This window comes from Loxodonta africana, chromosome 20 (genome assembly GCF_030014295.1).
Source record: "Loxodonta africana isolate mLoxAfr1 chromosome 20, mLoxAfr1.hap2, whole genome shotgun sequence".
NCBI lineage: Eukaryota > Metazoa > Chordata > Mammalia > Proboscidea > Elephantidae > Loxodonta > Loxodonta africana.
This window is the reverse complement of record NC_087361.1, coordinates 59,053,897-59,068,257: the sequence shown is the minus strand read 5'-3', so window position 1 is coordinate 59,068,257 and position 14,361 is coordinate 59,053,897. Positions and strand designations below refer to the sequence as shown.

The window sequence follows — 14,361 nt, the reverse complement described above, 5'->3', positions numbered from 1 at the left end:
TGCTTTCGGGGTCGGTAGGAGGGGTGTGTGCAGCCTTGGAGGTGGTGATCCCAGGCGGTGAGGACTGGGGGTTAGTCCTCCGGGGCCCCACCACTCTCACATCCTTATGAACCAAACCCACACCAGGTAGCCCACCGACCTGGGGTAAACAGGCCTTCAGTCGTGAAGCTTCGGTTCTGACTTCGGAGCCTTAAAGGATGTTGGAGACATTCTTTGCAGACAAAGAGACCCAGGGAGGTACTTTGTCATGCAGCATACTTATGACAGAACAAAGATTAGAATCCCAGGCCTGTTATTACTCACTGCTCTGTAGAAATAAAATAAAGGATGTAACCTCATGGGGCAGTGGATGCCTATGCAGTTGGCTGTTACGTGGTGCATGGCTGTATATTCTTCTATCTGGCTTCTTTCAGTTTTTTTTTTTCCACTTAGTTTAATTTTGAGATAATTCCATGTCGTTACATGTATTAATAGTCAATTGTATTGCTGAAAAATATTTCACAATTTTCTTTTATCTGGCTTCTTTCACTTAGCTTAATTTTGAGATGATTCTGTATTGTTATGGGCATTAATAGTCAATTGTATTGCTCAATAATATTTCACAATTTGTTTATTCTGCTGATGGACATTTGGGTTGTTTTCAGTTATTGGCTATTACAGTAAAGCTGTGAACGTATGTGTACAGGTCTATATAGACATATGCTTTGTTTTCTTTTGGGTAAATACCTAAGAGTGGAGTGGCTGGATCATATGCTTGTTTTATGTTTAACTTTTTAAAAAGCTACCAAGTTGCTTTTCAAAGTGGTTGTTCCATTTTGCATTCCCGCCAGCAGTTTATGAGAGATGCAATTCTTCTGCGTTCTCCCCAACACTTGTTATTGTCTGTCTTCTTGATTATAGTCATTTTTTTAGTGGATGAGAAAGTCCCTAGGTGGTGCAAAGTGTTTCTGCTCGATTGCTAACCTAAATGTGTTCGGTTCACACGCACCCAGTGGCACCAGGGAAGAAAGGCCTGTTGATCTGCTTCTTCAAAGATTATTGTTGTTAGGTGCTGTCGAGTAGGTTCTGACTCATAGCGACCCTGTGTACAATAGAACGAAACACTGCCGTGCCCTGCAGCATCCTCACAACCATTACTGTGTTTGAGCCCATTGTTGCAGCCACTGTGTCAGTCCATCTCATTGAGGGTCTTCCTCTTTTTGCTGACCCTCTGCTTTACCAAGCATAATGTCCTTCTCCAGGGACTGGTCCCTCCTGATAACATGTCCAAAGTGTGTGAGACGAAGTCTTGCCATCCTCACTTCCACAGCATTCTGGCTGTACTTCTCCCAAGACAGATCTCTTGATTTCTTCTGGCAGTCCATGGTATGTTCAGTATTCTTTGCCAACATCATAATTCAAAGGCATCAATTCTTGTCCTGTCTTCCTTATTCATCATCCAGCTTTCGCATGCATATGATCCGACTGAAAACACCATGCCTTGGGGCAGGTGTACTTTAGTCCTTAAACTTACATCTTTGCTTTTTAAGAAGAAAACCCTATGGAACATTTCTACTCTGTAACACATGGGGTTCCTATGAGCTAGTTTACACTATTTGTTCTTTTTAAAAATTTTATTTCCTTTTATAATATGACTGTCTGCCTGAGACAGTTCATCAGAGATTTTTAAAAAATGGTGACCTGATTATATAGTTAACTTTAATCACTGTCTGTTCTCTCTTCTCCTGATTAGTGAATGAGAGCTACAAGTCTGAATTTATAGAGCTTAAGAAATGGCTGAAAGATAGGAAGTTTGAAGATACAAATTTAATACCTGCTCGTTTTCCAGGTAAAGTCTGGTGTTTGACTCTCATGACCTTTCTATATGAGAAACGTGGGCGCAGGTGGTGGGAACGCCTGGGTGACTCTTCCAGGTGAGCGCTGCTCTCTGTGGTGCACAGCCTCTGTTGTGTGTCAGGCTTCCTGCCTTGGAGCTGTAATGTTTATCGTATGTCATCTTGTTCTAAAAATGAATTAAAAGTGGCTTGTCAGGAGTGGACTAGCTGTGCCTAAGGCCCACCTGCTTCGTGGGTATCACTTTGGCTTAAGAAGGACAGGTTTATGGCGATCAAGCAGGAATTGGCATATGGTTTAGATGGAATGTCCAAAAATAAATCACCTGTTTATAATTTGGAGCAGGGAAGAGTTTCCAGTTTTATGAGTGGGGACAACTTGCCTGGGGCCTAACTCTAGGTTCATGGCCCTGGAGGTGCTACAGCTAAATTATTTGGCTATGATCACAGCCTGCTGCTTATATTCTGGAGGCAAGGGACCTCCTCTGAGTGCTTTATATATTTTTATATCATCAAGTATGATAGGAGGGGATATTTTTGGGATTCAGTCAAAATCAATAAGATTCTGAGGAATACATCTTGGTGTGGGGAGGAGAATGGCAAGGCTCCCACATAGCTATTGAGATTCTGTCCTTAGTCTCTCATCTAATCTCTGCCTTGGACAGAACCCTGTGTGTCTCCTGTCAATACGAAAGGCACTGCCGAAATCCAGGCCTCCCATGTGAATTTAAGAGAGCAGAGATTTGAAGGCAATGAGAAGTTTGTAATAAGCTCTACTTTTATAAGCTCCTTCTGGCCACTTTCTACCTGGTTTAGTTTATCCAGTAAAAAAAATGAAAAATGATAGGAAGTGCAGGTTAGTATGATATATTCTTTGATACTGAACTGTATATTGTAGAAATATTGGTAACATGTCTTCCAGATTTATTCCATATGCCAGGTTCTGTTCATATATGTCTGGGAGAGAAACTTTGATGTAAATTAGCACGTGAGTCTTTTGAAGGATGACTCTATAGAAGAAAATCTTCCCATCAGTAATTGATTCAGGAAGGATTCCAGCCCACAGGGAAGATTAATGCCACCATGGGATGTACAAAACAAATGAAATAAGTTCCTAAAACCAAAACCATTTGTCCGAGCAGCCAGTATGCTCCTGGATGAGGAATCAAGTGTTAGGACATACTAACTCCGACTAGCCAAACACTTGACTCAAGGCTGTAGTTCCCCCGTGACCCAGGAGCTCCTCAAGTCCTGCAGGGGTTGGCCTGTGTGGAATTATATTCCCTCCCAGCTGACAGAAGAAAGGTCAAAGACTATGAATATGAAAAGATGAGTGTTTAAGCTCTAGGCCTGTTAGGTCCTATAATACCTGAGTCTGCTGGAAGCGCCGCACCCGAGCATCCTCTGAAAGTTCACCTGACTGTCCCAAGAGGGGAGGCTCCACGTGGAGAGATGAGCTGCAGGAAGCTGGTGGGCTGGAAGTGCGGCTGGTGAGGTTACGACTATGATTGGCCTCCCCCTAAAGCTTTGGCTCGTAGGCAGCGGCTGGCCTGGATCTGTAGATCCCCGCTGTGTTCACCCATGTCAAGGCAGAGCTCATGTGATGGGCTACCTGGCTGGGGAGGGAAGGATGTAATCCACAGGCTTTCTGGGACCTGGAGTGGGGTTTGCTGGTCAGTCAACCAGAGGGCCCTCAGAGATTGTTATTGGGGAAGGCTGGGTCTTGTAAGGATAAAAGTAGCACTGAGGTTGGATGGGAATCAGGACTGGCCTCCTGCTTGAGGGAGGGAGTCCCAGCGTGAGAGTTCTTGTAAGAGGCCCAGCACAGATCTGTGTTAAGTCCATGTTGGTTCATATGATAGGCCATCTTGTTGTGAGCTGCCGTGCAGTTGGTTCCCCACTCATGGCGACCCCATGCACAACAGACTGAAACACTGCCCAGTCCTGTGCCTCCCCATGATCAGTTGTGGACTGGACCTTTGTGTCCGTAGGATTTTCACTGGCTGATTTTTGAAAGTAGATTACAAGGCCTTTTCTCCTAGTCTGTCTTAGTCTGGAAGCGCCGCTGAAACCTGTTCAGCATTGAGGCAACACACAAGCCTCTACCGACAGACGGGTGGTGGCTGCACACGAGGGGCATTAGCTGGGAATCTCCTGCACAGAAGGCAAGAATTCTACCATTGAACCACCACTGCCCCTACAGGGCACCCTACAAGGATTATAAAGCCACAAGGGCATGAGGCTTCCTGATACCATGTTTTCCCCTAGGAGTCAAAGGTGGAGAGAAACTCAACAGCTTCAGCTTTGTGTAGTTTTGAAGTTACTAACATTTTTTTTTAATGCAAAGTCGTCTCTTTAGGGCCTTGAGGACACAGCAGGATTTATCCTTGTTATTTCTTTGCTTTCCTAGGTACAGGAAGGGGACTGATGAGCAAAACATCCCTGCAGGTCAGAATTTCTCCTTTATCCTTGAAACTCATTGTTGGTTTTCCTGCTTTGTTTTGTGGTTCAAAACGTTTTTAAAACATTTTGACTTACCGGCATTTCTTAACTTACCTAGTGGATATCTTTGAATATAGTTCTATCAGGTATGATTAAGTGTTGTGGCACCTGAGAGACAAATTCAAAGTAAAAGGGCTTAAACAGAGTGGAGCTTATTTTGCTTTCTGGGAAAGGAGTAGGCAGACCAGGGCCCCTGTGGCCCTTGGAGTCTCAGGCTCCTTGCAGCCCCCCACCCGTGCCCCTAGAGGGCGCCCCAAGTTTCTTGCAGTCCCCTGTCCATGCACCTAGAGGGCGTCCCAGGCTCCTTGCCTGGTCCCCATCCATGCTAGAGGGAGCATCAGCTGCAGGCTGGGTGAAGAAAGTCAGGCTTCTTCCCTGTGAGGAAACTCCTGTGGAAATCTCCCTAGCCAGAAGTCAGTCCACAGCCACAGCCGACTGCAGGGAACGGCGCGAGCCGCCCCGTCCCTGTCACCATGCCCTCGGTTGGTGAGCGGGAGAAGCGGTGTGTTGGGGCAGCAACCAGCAGCCTGCCGCAGCAGACTCTGAGTCGAGGTCATTTTCACATGGGCCGGGGCAGCTGTTCTCCTCTGAGAGGCTGTGCGCAGTGCAGGAAGTATAGGCCTGAGCCAGCAGTGCCTCCGGGCCAGGCCCAGGGCGGCCTCACCTAGCTGGGGGGCCGCAGGGCTCCTTTCCTCTCTGCTGCTGCTTAGGCACTGTCACAGGAGGAGGCAGGGTGACAGACAACCTCCACGGTCCCTTTTTTTCTTTCTGTGTGATTTAAAGGATTCCTAATACAAAATCTTCCTTAAAACTCAAGTTAATTCATTTACTTATTATTTATTTATTTTTCAATTTTGAATCTCTTAAATTTATTGGCCTAAGATATGCTAGTTTTTCAAGGACTTGGTGACACACAGCAACAGTTTTTGTTGATACTTGGAGATTGCCTCACATGTGTTTTAAAATGTATTTTTTTCTTTTTTAAATGAAATTTTTTTTAGCTAAGACATATTTTGCATTTGGTGAAATGTACAGTTTGGTGAGTTTTGATGACAAAAGGATACACCCCAGTCAAGATATAGAACATTTCCACTGAGTGACTTTTATATTAATCAGAAAATCGTGGCATTTTGGGGTTGGAAGGGACTGCAGCGATCACCAGTTTAATCTTGCATTACTGACGACGAATCCAGAAATTGAACCCTGAAGATTTGCTCTTGGAGTGGCTGAGATTTTTAGTCAAACTTGGGTGCCAGTGGTAATGAAGGCAGGATTTTAAGTCTGGCTTCTTAGTGCTTTGTTTCTGGTGTCTGTTACTTTCCATCTTAATTTTTTTTTTTTCCCTGTATTATGATGAGAGAAACTCAAAGTTAAACTTTTCTAAGTGGTAGAATTAGATTTTTGCTGTGCTGGGTGGGCTGCCCTTTCTTTAGCTAGTTGGCTAGTAACGGGTGATGTAGACAGTAGGCTCTTGCCTGGAGTGGTCACTGGGCCCCTGGATTTCACTGGATGCAATCATTTTTGGTGGTTTCTGCCTGTTTCCCATAACCTGTTGACGTCGAATCAATTCTGACTCATAGTGACACTATAGAAGAAGAGTAGAACTGCCCCCAAGGAGTGGCTGGTGGATTCAGACATTTAGCCACTGCACCACCTTCCAAAAAACCAAACCCAGTGCCGTTGAGTCGATTCCAACTCATAGCGACCCTATAGGACAGAGTAGAACTGCGCCATAGAGTTTCCAAGGAGTGCCTGGTGGATTTGAACTGCCGACCTCTTAGTTAGCAGTTGTAGCACTTAACCACTACACCACCAGGTTTTCCTACACCACCTTAGGGAGCACTATTTCCCGCCATAAAAAAATGAAGGAATGTTATAATTTAAGTTGTCAAACTGTCTCCCATTCCTTCCAGGAGAAAGGTTGACGGTAGTGGGTCATATCATTAACCTGTAGCTCTTGTTGGGGATGTAGTACGTGGCATTGGAGCAGCCTTGCCTATACCTGCTGACTCAGGGATGTGGGAGCGAGACCACGTGGGCTTTCTATCAGTCCGTGGTTGGGGTCTAGTGGAGTCTTCGTAGATAATGGTGGAAACAGTGATTTTACAAAACTGACAGGTAATTCCAAAGCATGAGTGTTTTAAACTTTACTTTCTTTTTGGTAAGGTGGGACAGATGATTATTTCATTGCCAGAGAGTTGCCTGCTCAGCACAGACACGGTGATTAGAAGCTACTTAGGGGCATACATTACCAAGTAAGTGATCGTGCCTGTGTTGGTATGGTGGTCGTGCATGTCCCTTAAGGTCTTTGTCATTGGCCAGTATGTCATTGAGACATAGTTCATTAAGACCCAACCCCTTTGTATAAGTAATAAATATCTCAAATTATTTGAAAAGTTTATTTGGTTCCATGAAGTTTGTTCTTAATTCATTGTCAACTGAAATTTTAAGGTTTTTCTGGGCTGCCTGGAATATGGGTTGAGTCCTGGTCCATCACTTATCTGAAAATGAAGCTTGATGGTGAGGGTATGTGTGAATCACAGACACAGTGTCTCAACTCAGTGACCTACCTTTCTACCATCACAGGAGGTCTTGACAAATGTTATTTTCTTTTATTTTTACCCTTACTTGTATTTGCTTGAATTCTTCAGATGAAAAGATGTCGACCTTATGAAAGAATTAGTTTTTCTTAGCACAGAGGAGAGGATGCATAGAGGGAGCTGGGGAGTATTTTCTGATGCATGTTATGGTGGGCCTTGGTTTTGGGGGCTTTCCAAGGGTAGGGTGACTGAGATGCTCAACAGGGGGATTTCTAAATTAGGAAGGTTGAGAGATTGTCTAGTTTGTCTTTTAATCTCAAGGTAAATTCTGGATTTTTTCCTACCCCAGAATGTTTTTGTAAAAGGGCAGATGTATCCTTGTAGGCTGGAGTAAAGGCAAGGATGCTCTTAAGATTTACATTTTCTGTATTTTTCTGAAATTTTGCGTAGAGAGTTCAGTAATATACAAATCCAGACCTTGAAGTATTTGCTCAGTCCTTGCATGCACCATGATGTATTTTTATTGGTAACTGTGCAAACAAATAAAAGTATGTAATGTAGCCAAGCAAGGGAAGTTAGAAATAAAAGGTTCAGAAGTATGACAAGTGTGTAATAAGCATATCCATTGTTTGGTCTAGGTTAGTGGCATCCAGTTGAACTTTCTGATGTGATGAGAATGTTTTATTCTGTATTACTCAGTGTAGTAGCCACTAGTCCATTGATTTTAAATGTTGTTTAATTTTTATTAATTAAAATTTATATAGCCACATATAACTAGTTGGTAGGTCCCAAATGATTTGTGTACAACTGCTAAGCTAAAAATTGGCAGTTTGGAATACATTCAGTGGTGCCATGGAAAAAAGGTCTGGCAGTCTGCTTCTGAAATGATTACAGTAAAGAAAACCCTATGGAGCTGTTCTTCTCTGTAACACCTGGGGTTGCCATGAGTCAGAATCAACTTGGTAGCAATGGGTTTGGTTTTATTTTTGGGTTAGCTGGTGGCTCCTGTATTGTGTGGTGTGGGTCTAGCTTTTTTCCACCAATTTTTATGTTCTTATCTAAGTGATACAAGTGGACTTGTAGCAAGTTTTCAAACTGGAAATCTAAAGGTGGAAGCAAAGAGATTTTTACAAAGAGGAATCTCTTCTAAATAGATTTGGTACTTAATCTAGTGGTTCAGTTCTTCTCTCATCAGTAGGACTTTCTCAGAACACTTGCAGTGAGGATGTCCCTCACAGACTGAAGGGCTGAGGAGGGAAGAAACTGTTAAGTCCCTTAACTAAACTTGGTGTGATTGACAGTTTGAGCATAATCCATCTAGCTGCAAAACAAACCACTAGGGTATTTATACATTTAGCTTATTCTATACTTTGAGTAACAGTAATTCTTTTAAACCTGTTTAATTGTACCAGGTGGAAGCCACCTCCATCTCCTCTGCTGGCCCTGTGCACCTTTCTAGTCTTAGAAAAGCATGCTGGGGACCAGTCTTCCTGGAAGCCTTACCTGGAGACGCTACCCAAGACCTACACCTGCCCTGTTTGTTGGGAACCGGAAGTGGTGAATCTTCTTCCCAGGCCTTTAAGAGCAAAGGCTCAAGAGCAGAGGACCCGCGTTCAGGAGTTTTTTACATCCTTCAGAGACTTTTTCTCCTCCCTGCAGCCTCTCTTCTCAGAGGCGGTTGAAAACATCTTCACCTACAGCGCCCTTCTGTGGGCCTGGTGCACTGTTAACACCAGAGCGGTGTACCTGAGGCACAGGCAGCTCAGATGCTTCTCTGCAGAGCCGGACACATGTGCGCTCGCCCCGTACCTGGATCTGCTGAACCACAGTCCGGACGTCCAGGTGAGAAATCCATCCGGGGGCACATTCTGTTTGGATAGGAAGGACTCAAACGTGTAAAACCGTGACTGTATTGTAAACAAAACCAGGCATAGCTGGCTTTAGTTAAACTCTTAGACGAACCTGTTGTCAGGTGTGCTTCTGTTTTTTCTTCCTAGCCCACTTTCATTGCTGGCATCCTTTTTCTTTTGCCCTGTTCCTCAGATCTTCTGTCTAGCCCCATACTGTACCCCCTGGCCTGTCTTCCCCAGCATCCCCCCTGTGGCAGAGTCTTTCTTTCTCCTTCCAGAAGGGGGGCTGAAGCTTTGCGTGCTTTCCAGTCCCATTCCCTTTTACACTTGGACGCATCGCTGTCAGAGCATGACACAGATGGACTTGCCTCTTCCCCTGCTGTGCTCTGAAATCTTTGAAGGTGGGGACTTTGCCTGGTTCCTGTTTGTAACTCCAGTGCTTAGCACAAGCGGCTGTACGTTATCCAGGCACATGGCAGGTTGTCCCTGAGGGGACAGCTCATCTGGTGGACTATAAAAACTGCTCTGAAGTTTGTGTACCCTGAGAAGGGAGACCACCCTCCTTCTTTAAATGCCAAGTGGAATACCCCAGACGAAGCAGCTAATACGCTGTGTGTGCAGGCCATGCCGATTGGCTTTATGATGGTCGGAAATACCCCATACCCAGGTCATGGTAAATACTGTGATTAAGTTACATGGGCACCCCATGTAACCTTGCTATTACAAAATTGAGCAATAGTCTGAGAAGCCTTATTGGATTTGTTGTCCCAGCTTCCCTTAATGGGTCTTATAGGTAAAACAAGGATGATTTACAAAATAAAATGAAAAAAAGGGAAGAGTCAAGGGACTCGTCCTAATACAGTAGAAATCTTTAGATGATTATTAAGAAATGGGAACATAGTAGGTGCTCAGTAAATGTTTGCTGAATGGAAGAATATTGTGGGGAAAGGGACTCTTAAAAATCATGAAAGAATCTCCCTTAGAATGCCTGAAACTCCTAATCTGTTACTGATGCTGCAAAACCATCTCCCCAGAGAGCCAGGAATTTCAACCTTTTACTCATTTTCATCTGTGCTGGGATTTGGTGCTTCAGAAGAGGAACTCAATGCTCGGACCCATCCTAAGTGCAGGGAACAGTTGGGCCTTCTTGGTGCTTTTCTCCATGTGTTATACCTAGTAATTAACAGCCTGTAAAATTCTCATTGCTCTCGAGTTGATTCCAACTCCTCTTGACCTCATAGGACAGAGTAGAACTGCCCTATAGGGTTTTCAAGGCTGTAATCTTTATGGAGGAAGAGATCCATATTTATGCCTATTCCCAAGAAAGGTGATCCAACCAAATGAGGAAATTGTCAAACAGTATCATTAATATCACACGCAAGCAAAATTTTGCTAAAGATCATTCAAAACAGGCTGTAGCAGTATATCAACAGGGAACTGCCAGAAATTCAGGCCGGTTTCAGAAGAGGACGTGGAACCAGGGATATCATTGCTGATGTCAGATAGATCCTGGCTAAAAGCAGAGAGTACCAGAACGATGTTTACCGTGTTTTATTGACTACGCAAAGGCTTTTGACGGTGTGGATGATAACAAATTATGGATAACATTGAGAAGAATGCAAATTCCAGAACACTTAATTGTACTCATGAGGAGCCTGTACATAGATCAAGAGGCAGTTGTTCGGACAGAACAAGGGGATACTGAGTGGCTTAAAGTCAGGAAAGTTGTGCATCAGGGTTGTATCCTTTCACCATACTTATTCAGTCTGTATGCTGAGAAAATAATCCACGAAGCTGGACTATATGAAGAAGAATGGGACATCAGGATTGGAGAAAGACTCATTAACAACCTGCATTATGCAAATGACACAACCTTGCCTGCTGAAAGTGAAGAGGACTTGAAGCACTTATTGATGAAGATCAAGGACCACAGCCTTCAGTATGGATTACACCTCAACATAAAGAAAACAAAAATCCTCACAACTGGACCAACGAGCAACATCATGATAAATAGAGAAAAGATTGAAGTTGTCAAGGATTTCCTTTCACTTGGACTCACAGTCAACAGCCATGGAAGCAGCAGCTAAGAAATCAAATATGCATTGCGTTGGGGAAATCTGCTGCTGAGGACCTCTTGAAAGTGTTGAAAAGCAAAGATGTCACCTTGAAGACTAAAGTGTGCCTGACCCAAGCCATGGTGTTTTCAATTACATTATATGCATGAGAAAGCTGGACACTGAATAAGGAAGACCGAAGAAGAGTTGACGCCTTTGAATTGTGGTGTTGGCAAAGAATACTGAATATACCATGGACTGCCAAAAGGACGAACAAATCTGTCTTGGAAGAAGTACAACCAGGATGCTCCTTAGAAGCAAGGATGGCGAGGCTGCGTCTTTACAGACTTCGGCTATGTTATCAGGAAGGGATCAGTCCCTGGAGAAGGACATCATGCTTGGTAAAATAACAGGGTCAGCAGAAAAGAGGAAGACCCTCAACAAGATGGATTGACACAGTGACTACAACAGTGGGCTCAAGCATAACAACAATTGTAAGGATGGTGCAGGTCCAGGCAGTGTTTGTTTTATGATATGTAGGGTCGCTATGAGTCAGAACTGACTCGACAGCACTCAACAACAATAACAACAATTGTGAGGGTGGCTCAGGTCCAGGCAGTGTTTCATTCTGTGGTACATGGGATTGCTATGAGTCAGAACCGACTTGACGGCACCTAACAGCAACAGTCTATGGAAGCACAGTGCCACACCTCTCTCCCATGGAGCAGCTGGAGGGTTTGAACCACTGACCTTTCAGTTAGCAGCTGAGCGCTTAACCACTGTACCACTAGGGCTCCTTGTAATTAACAGCATTACTGCAAAATCCACGTGATTGTATTAACCATGATCATGCTGCTTGAGGGCTGAAGTGCAGACTGGGCATTTTTTGTTAATTTTCTTCACATGTGGTTAAATTCATTGATGAGCATTAGAAAGCTGCGTCTGCACCAATTAATGCAGCAATGTAATCAGCTTTTCCTTTGTACACATAGAAAGGATCTGAAAAATTTTCCCTTTGTAGGTAAAAGCAGCGTTTAATGAGAAAACTCGCTGTTACGAAATTGTTGCCGTGTCAAGTTGTAGAAAACATGAGGAGGTATTCATCTGCTATGGCCCCCACGATAACCACCGTCTGCTCCTGGAATATGGGTTTGTTTCCACCCGGAATCCTCATGCCTGTGTTTACGTCTCAAGAGGTTGGAGTCGACTTTGGTTTTATCACTAAAACGATATAATTTTCCCTTCTGGAGATGTGGTTATTTTAAGATTTAGTAAAAACAGCAAAACTTTAAAGCGTATACCATTTGCTGTGAGTCGAAATCGACTTGATGGCAACTGGTTTGGTTCTATCTGGAGTCAGCTCCGGCTCATGGCAACTCCATGTGTGTCAGAGTAGAACCGTGCTCCATAGGGTTTTCAGCGGCTATTTTTTCAGCAGTAGGTCTTCAGGCCTTCTTCTGAGGCACCTCGGGACACACTTGAACCTCCAACTTTTCATTTAACAGCTGAGCAGTTAACTGTGTGCACCACCCAGGGACTCCTGAGCACATGTGCACATCACCTGTCTTCTCCTAGGTAGGCCCCGCCTGACTCCTACCGACTGTGATTCAGTGTTGAAGTAAAAACTGCAAAGCTTAGGTTGCTTGATATTGAGGATAAGAAATGAGAAAAGCGTAATGACATTAGATTAGAAGACAGAATGAAAGAGAAAGAAAACTGTTAAGGACATAAATATTAACAGATGGAAAGAAATGGAGATTTTCGTATCAAGACATTGTCACTGTCACTAAAGATAAGTAGGGTCGTTGTTAGGTGCTGTTGAGTCAATTCCGACTCAACAGTGACCTTATGTGACAGACTAGAACTGCTAGGCTGTAGTCTTTGTGGGAGCAGATTCCCAGGCCTTTCTTCCACGGAGCAGCTAGATGGGTTCAAACCACCAACCTTTTGGTTAGCAGCCTAGCACTTAACCGTGCACTCCTAGGGCTCACTGTCACTGAAGATAGCAGGATTAGAGATCAACAACTCAAAACATTAAAACTCAAAATATTTGTTAATATTTAATAAAAGTATACAAAAATTTTATTAAGCACCTACTAGGAACACTGGAGGAGCCCTGGTGGTGCAGCAGTTAAGAGCTTGGCTACTAACCAAAAGGTCAGCAGTTTAAATCCACCTAGTGCTCCTTGGAAACCGTATGGGCAGTTCTACTCTGTCCTGTAGGGTTACTGTGAATCGGAATTGACTCGATGGTAACGGGTTTGGTTTGGCTTTGTGAGGAAACCTGGAAAGAGCCCTGGTGGCTCAGTGGTTAAAGCACTCAGTTGCTAATGAAAGATTGTTGGTTCGAACTCAACAGCAGTTCCACAGGAGAAAGATGTGACAGTCTGCTTCTGTAAACATTTACAACCTTGAAAAACTTATGGGGCAGTTCTAATCTACACCATAAAAAAAATAGGGTTGCTATAAGTCAGAATCAACTAGATGGCAGTGAGTTTTTTTTTTTTTTTTTTCGGTCTTAGGAACCCTGGATTGAGCAGATGGTTAAGTGCTCGACTGCTAACCGAAAGGTTGGTGGTTCAAATCCACCCAAAGGCACCTGGGAACAAAGGCTGGTGGTCTACTTCTGTAAGGCCACAGCTATGAAAACCCTATTGAGCACAGTTCTGCTCTGACACACATGGGGTCACCATGAGTCAGAGTCAACTCAACAGCAGCTAGTGTTTGTTTTATGTGCAGGGCATCATGTTGACAACAGAGATAAATCTATTAAATAGTCCTTGTTTTCAGAGTTCAAGGCCACAACGAACTATTGATTGTATTTATGTTTTTTGCAGTGTATTAACTAGCCATCATCATTGGTATTTAAAACAAAAACCCTTTTAAAAAATAATAATTTAGCTATTCAGTTTATAGTATGAAAAAAATTCAAAATATAGTATTAAAAACAGTACATAGAAGACTGATTTTTCTCCTCCTGAAGCAGCAGAAACAGTTTTCAAAGCTAAAAAGAAATGGCCAGAAATTTAAGAAGTCTATAATTTGAGGAAGTTTTAATGTAAGTTCTGGTGGAAATAGAAGCTTGGTCAAGGTAATGCTCCTCCATCCTATAGGCTGAATACTAATGTTATTTCTTAAAAGTAGAAAAGCAAAAACTTGGCCTTGTTTGTTGTCTTAGAAAACTAAAAGATTGGTTTCATATTTTCAGAATCCTGGTAGCTTTAATACTGAAGGCTATGAAATGTTCATTCGTAAAATAAATGAATTTAAGAAAAATTTACATTTTAGTCATTTTTGTATTTAAAAAAAAAAAACCTAGGAATATAAGATGAAATTTAAAAAATAAAAAATCCCTCGTTACTCTGTTATAGTTAGGTGCTGACCAGTTGGCTCTGACTCATGGCAATCCCATGTACAACAGAATGAAGCATCACCCAGTCCTGCACCGTCTTCATGATCGTTGGTATGCTCAGGTCCATTGTTGCAGCCATTGTGTATTTTGAGTGTCTTCTAGCCTAGGGGGCTCATCTTCCAGTACTGTATCAGACAACATTCTGTTGTGATTCATGGGATTTTTATTGGC

At 43.2% G+C, this 14,361-nt stretch overlaps 1 protein-coding gene across 7 annotated transcripts in view; it reads left to right on the top strand.

Moving 5' to 3' along the window:
* SETD4 (SET domain containing 4) overlaps positions 1–14,361 on the top strand; it is a 43,433-nt gene that overhangs the window by 4,192 nt on the left and 24,880 nt on the right. For 4 of the 7 annotated variants that reach the window (XR_010318730.1, XR_010318729.1, XR_010318728.1 and 1 more), the window contains 5 exons: positions 1,733–1,828; positions 4,243–4,280; positions 6,501–6,589; positions 8,287–8,716; positions 11,800–11,974. Coding sequence is in view for 1 of the 7 variants with exons in the window: in XM_023548421.2 (XP_023404189.1) it covers positions 1,733–1,828; positions 4,243–4,280; positions 6,501–6,589; positions 8,287–8,716; positions 11,800–11,974 (828 nt within the window). In the remaining 6 variants the exon portion in view is untranslated. Of the gene's footprint in view, positions 1–1,732; positions 1,914–4,242; positions 4,281–6,500; positions 6,590–8,286; positions 8,717–11,799; positions 11,975–14,361 lie in introns of all 7 variants that reach the window. The other 3 variants (XR_010318732.1, XR_010318733.1, XR_010318731.1) reach the window with 3 other exon arrangements.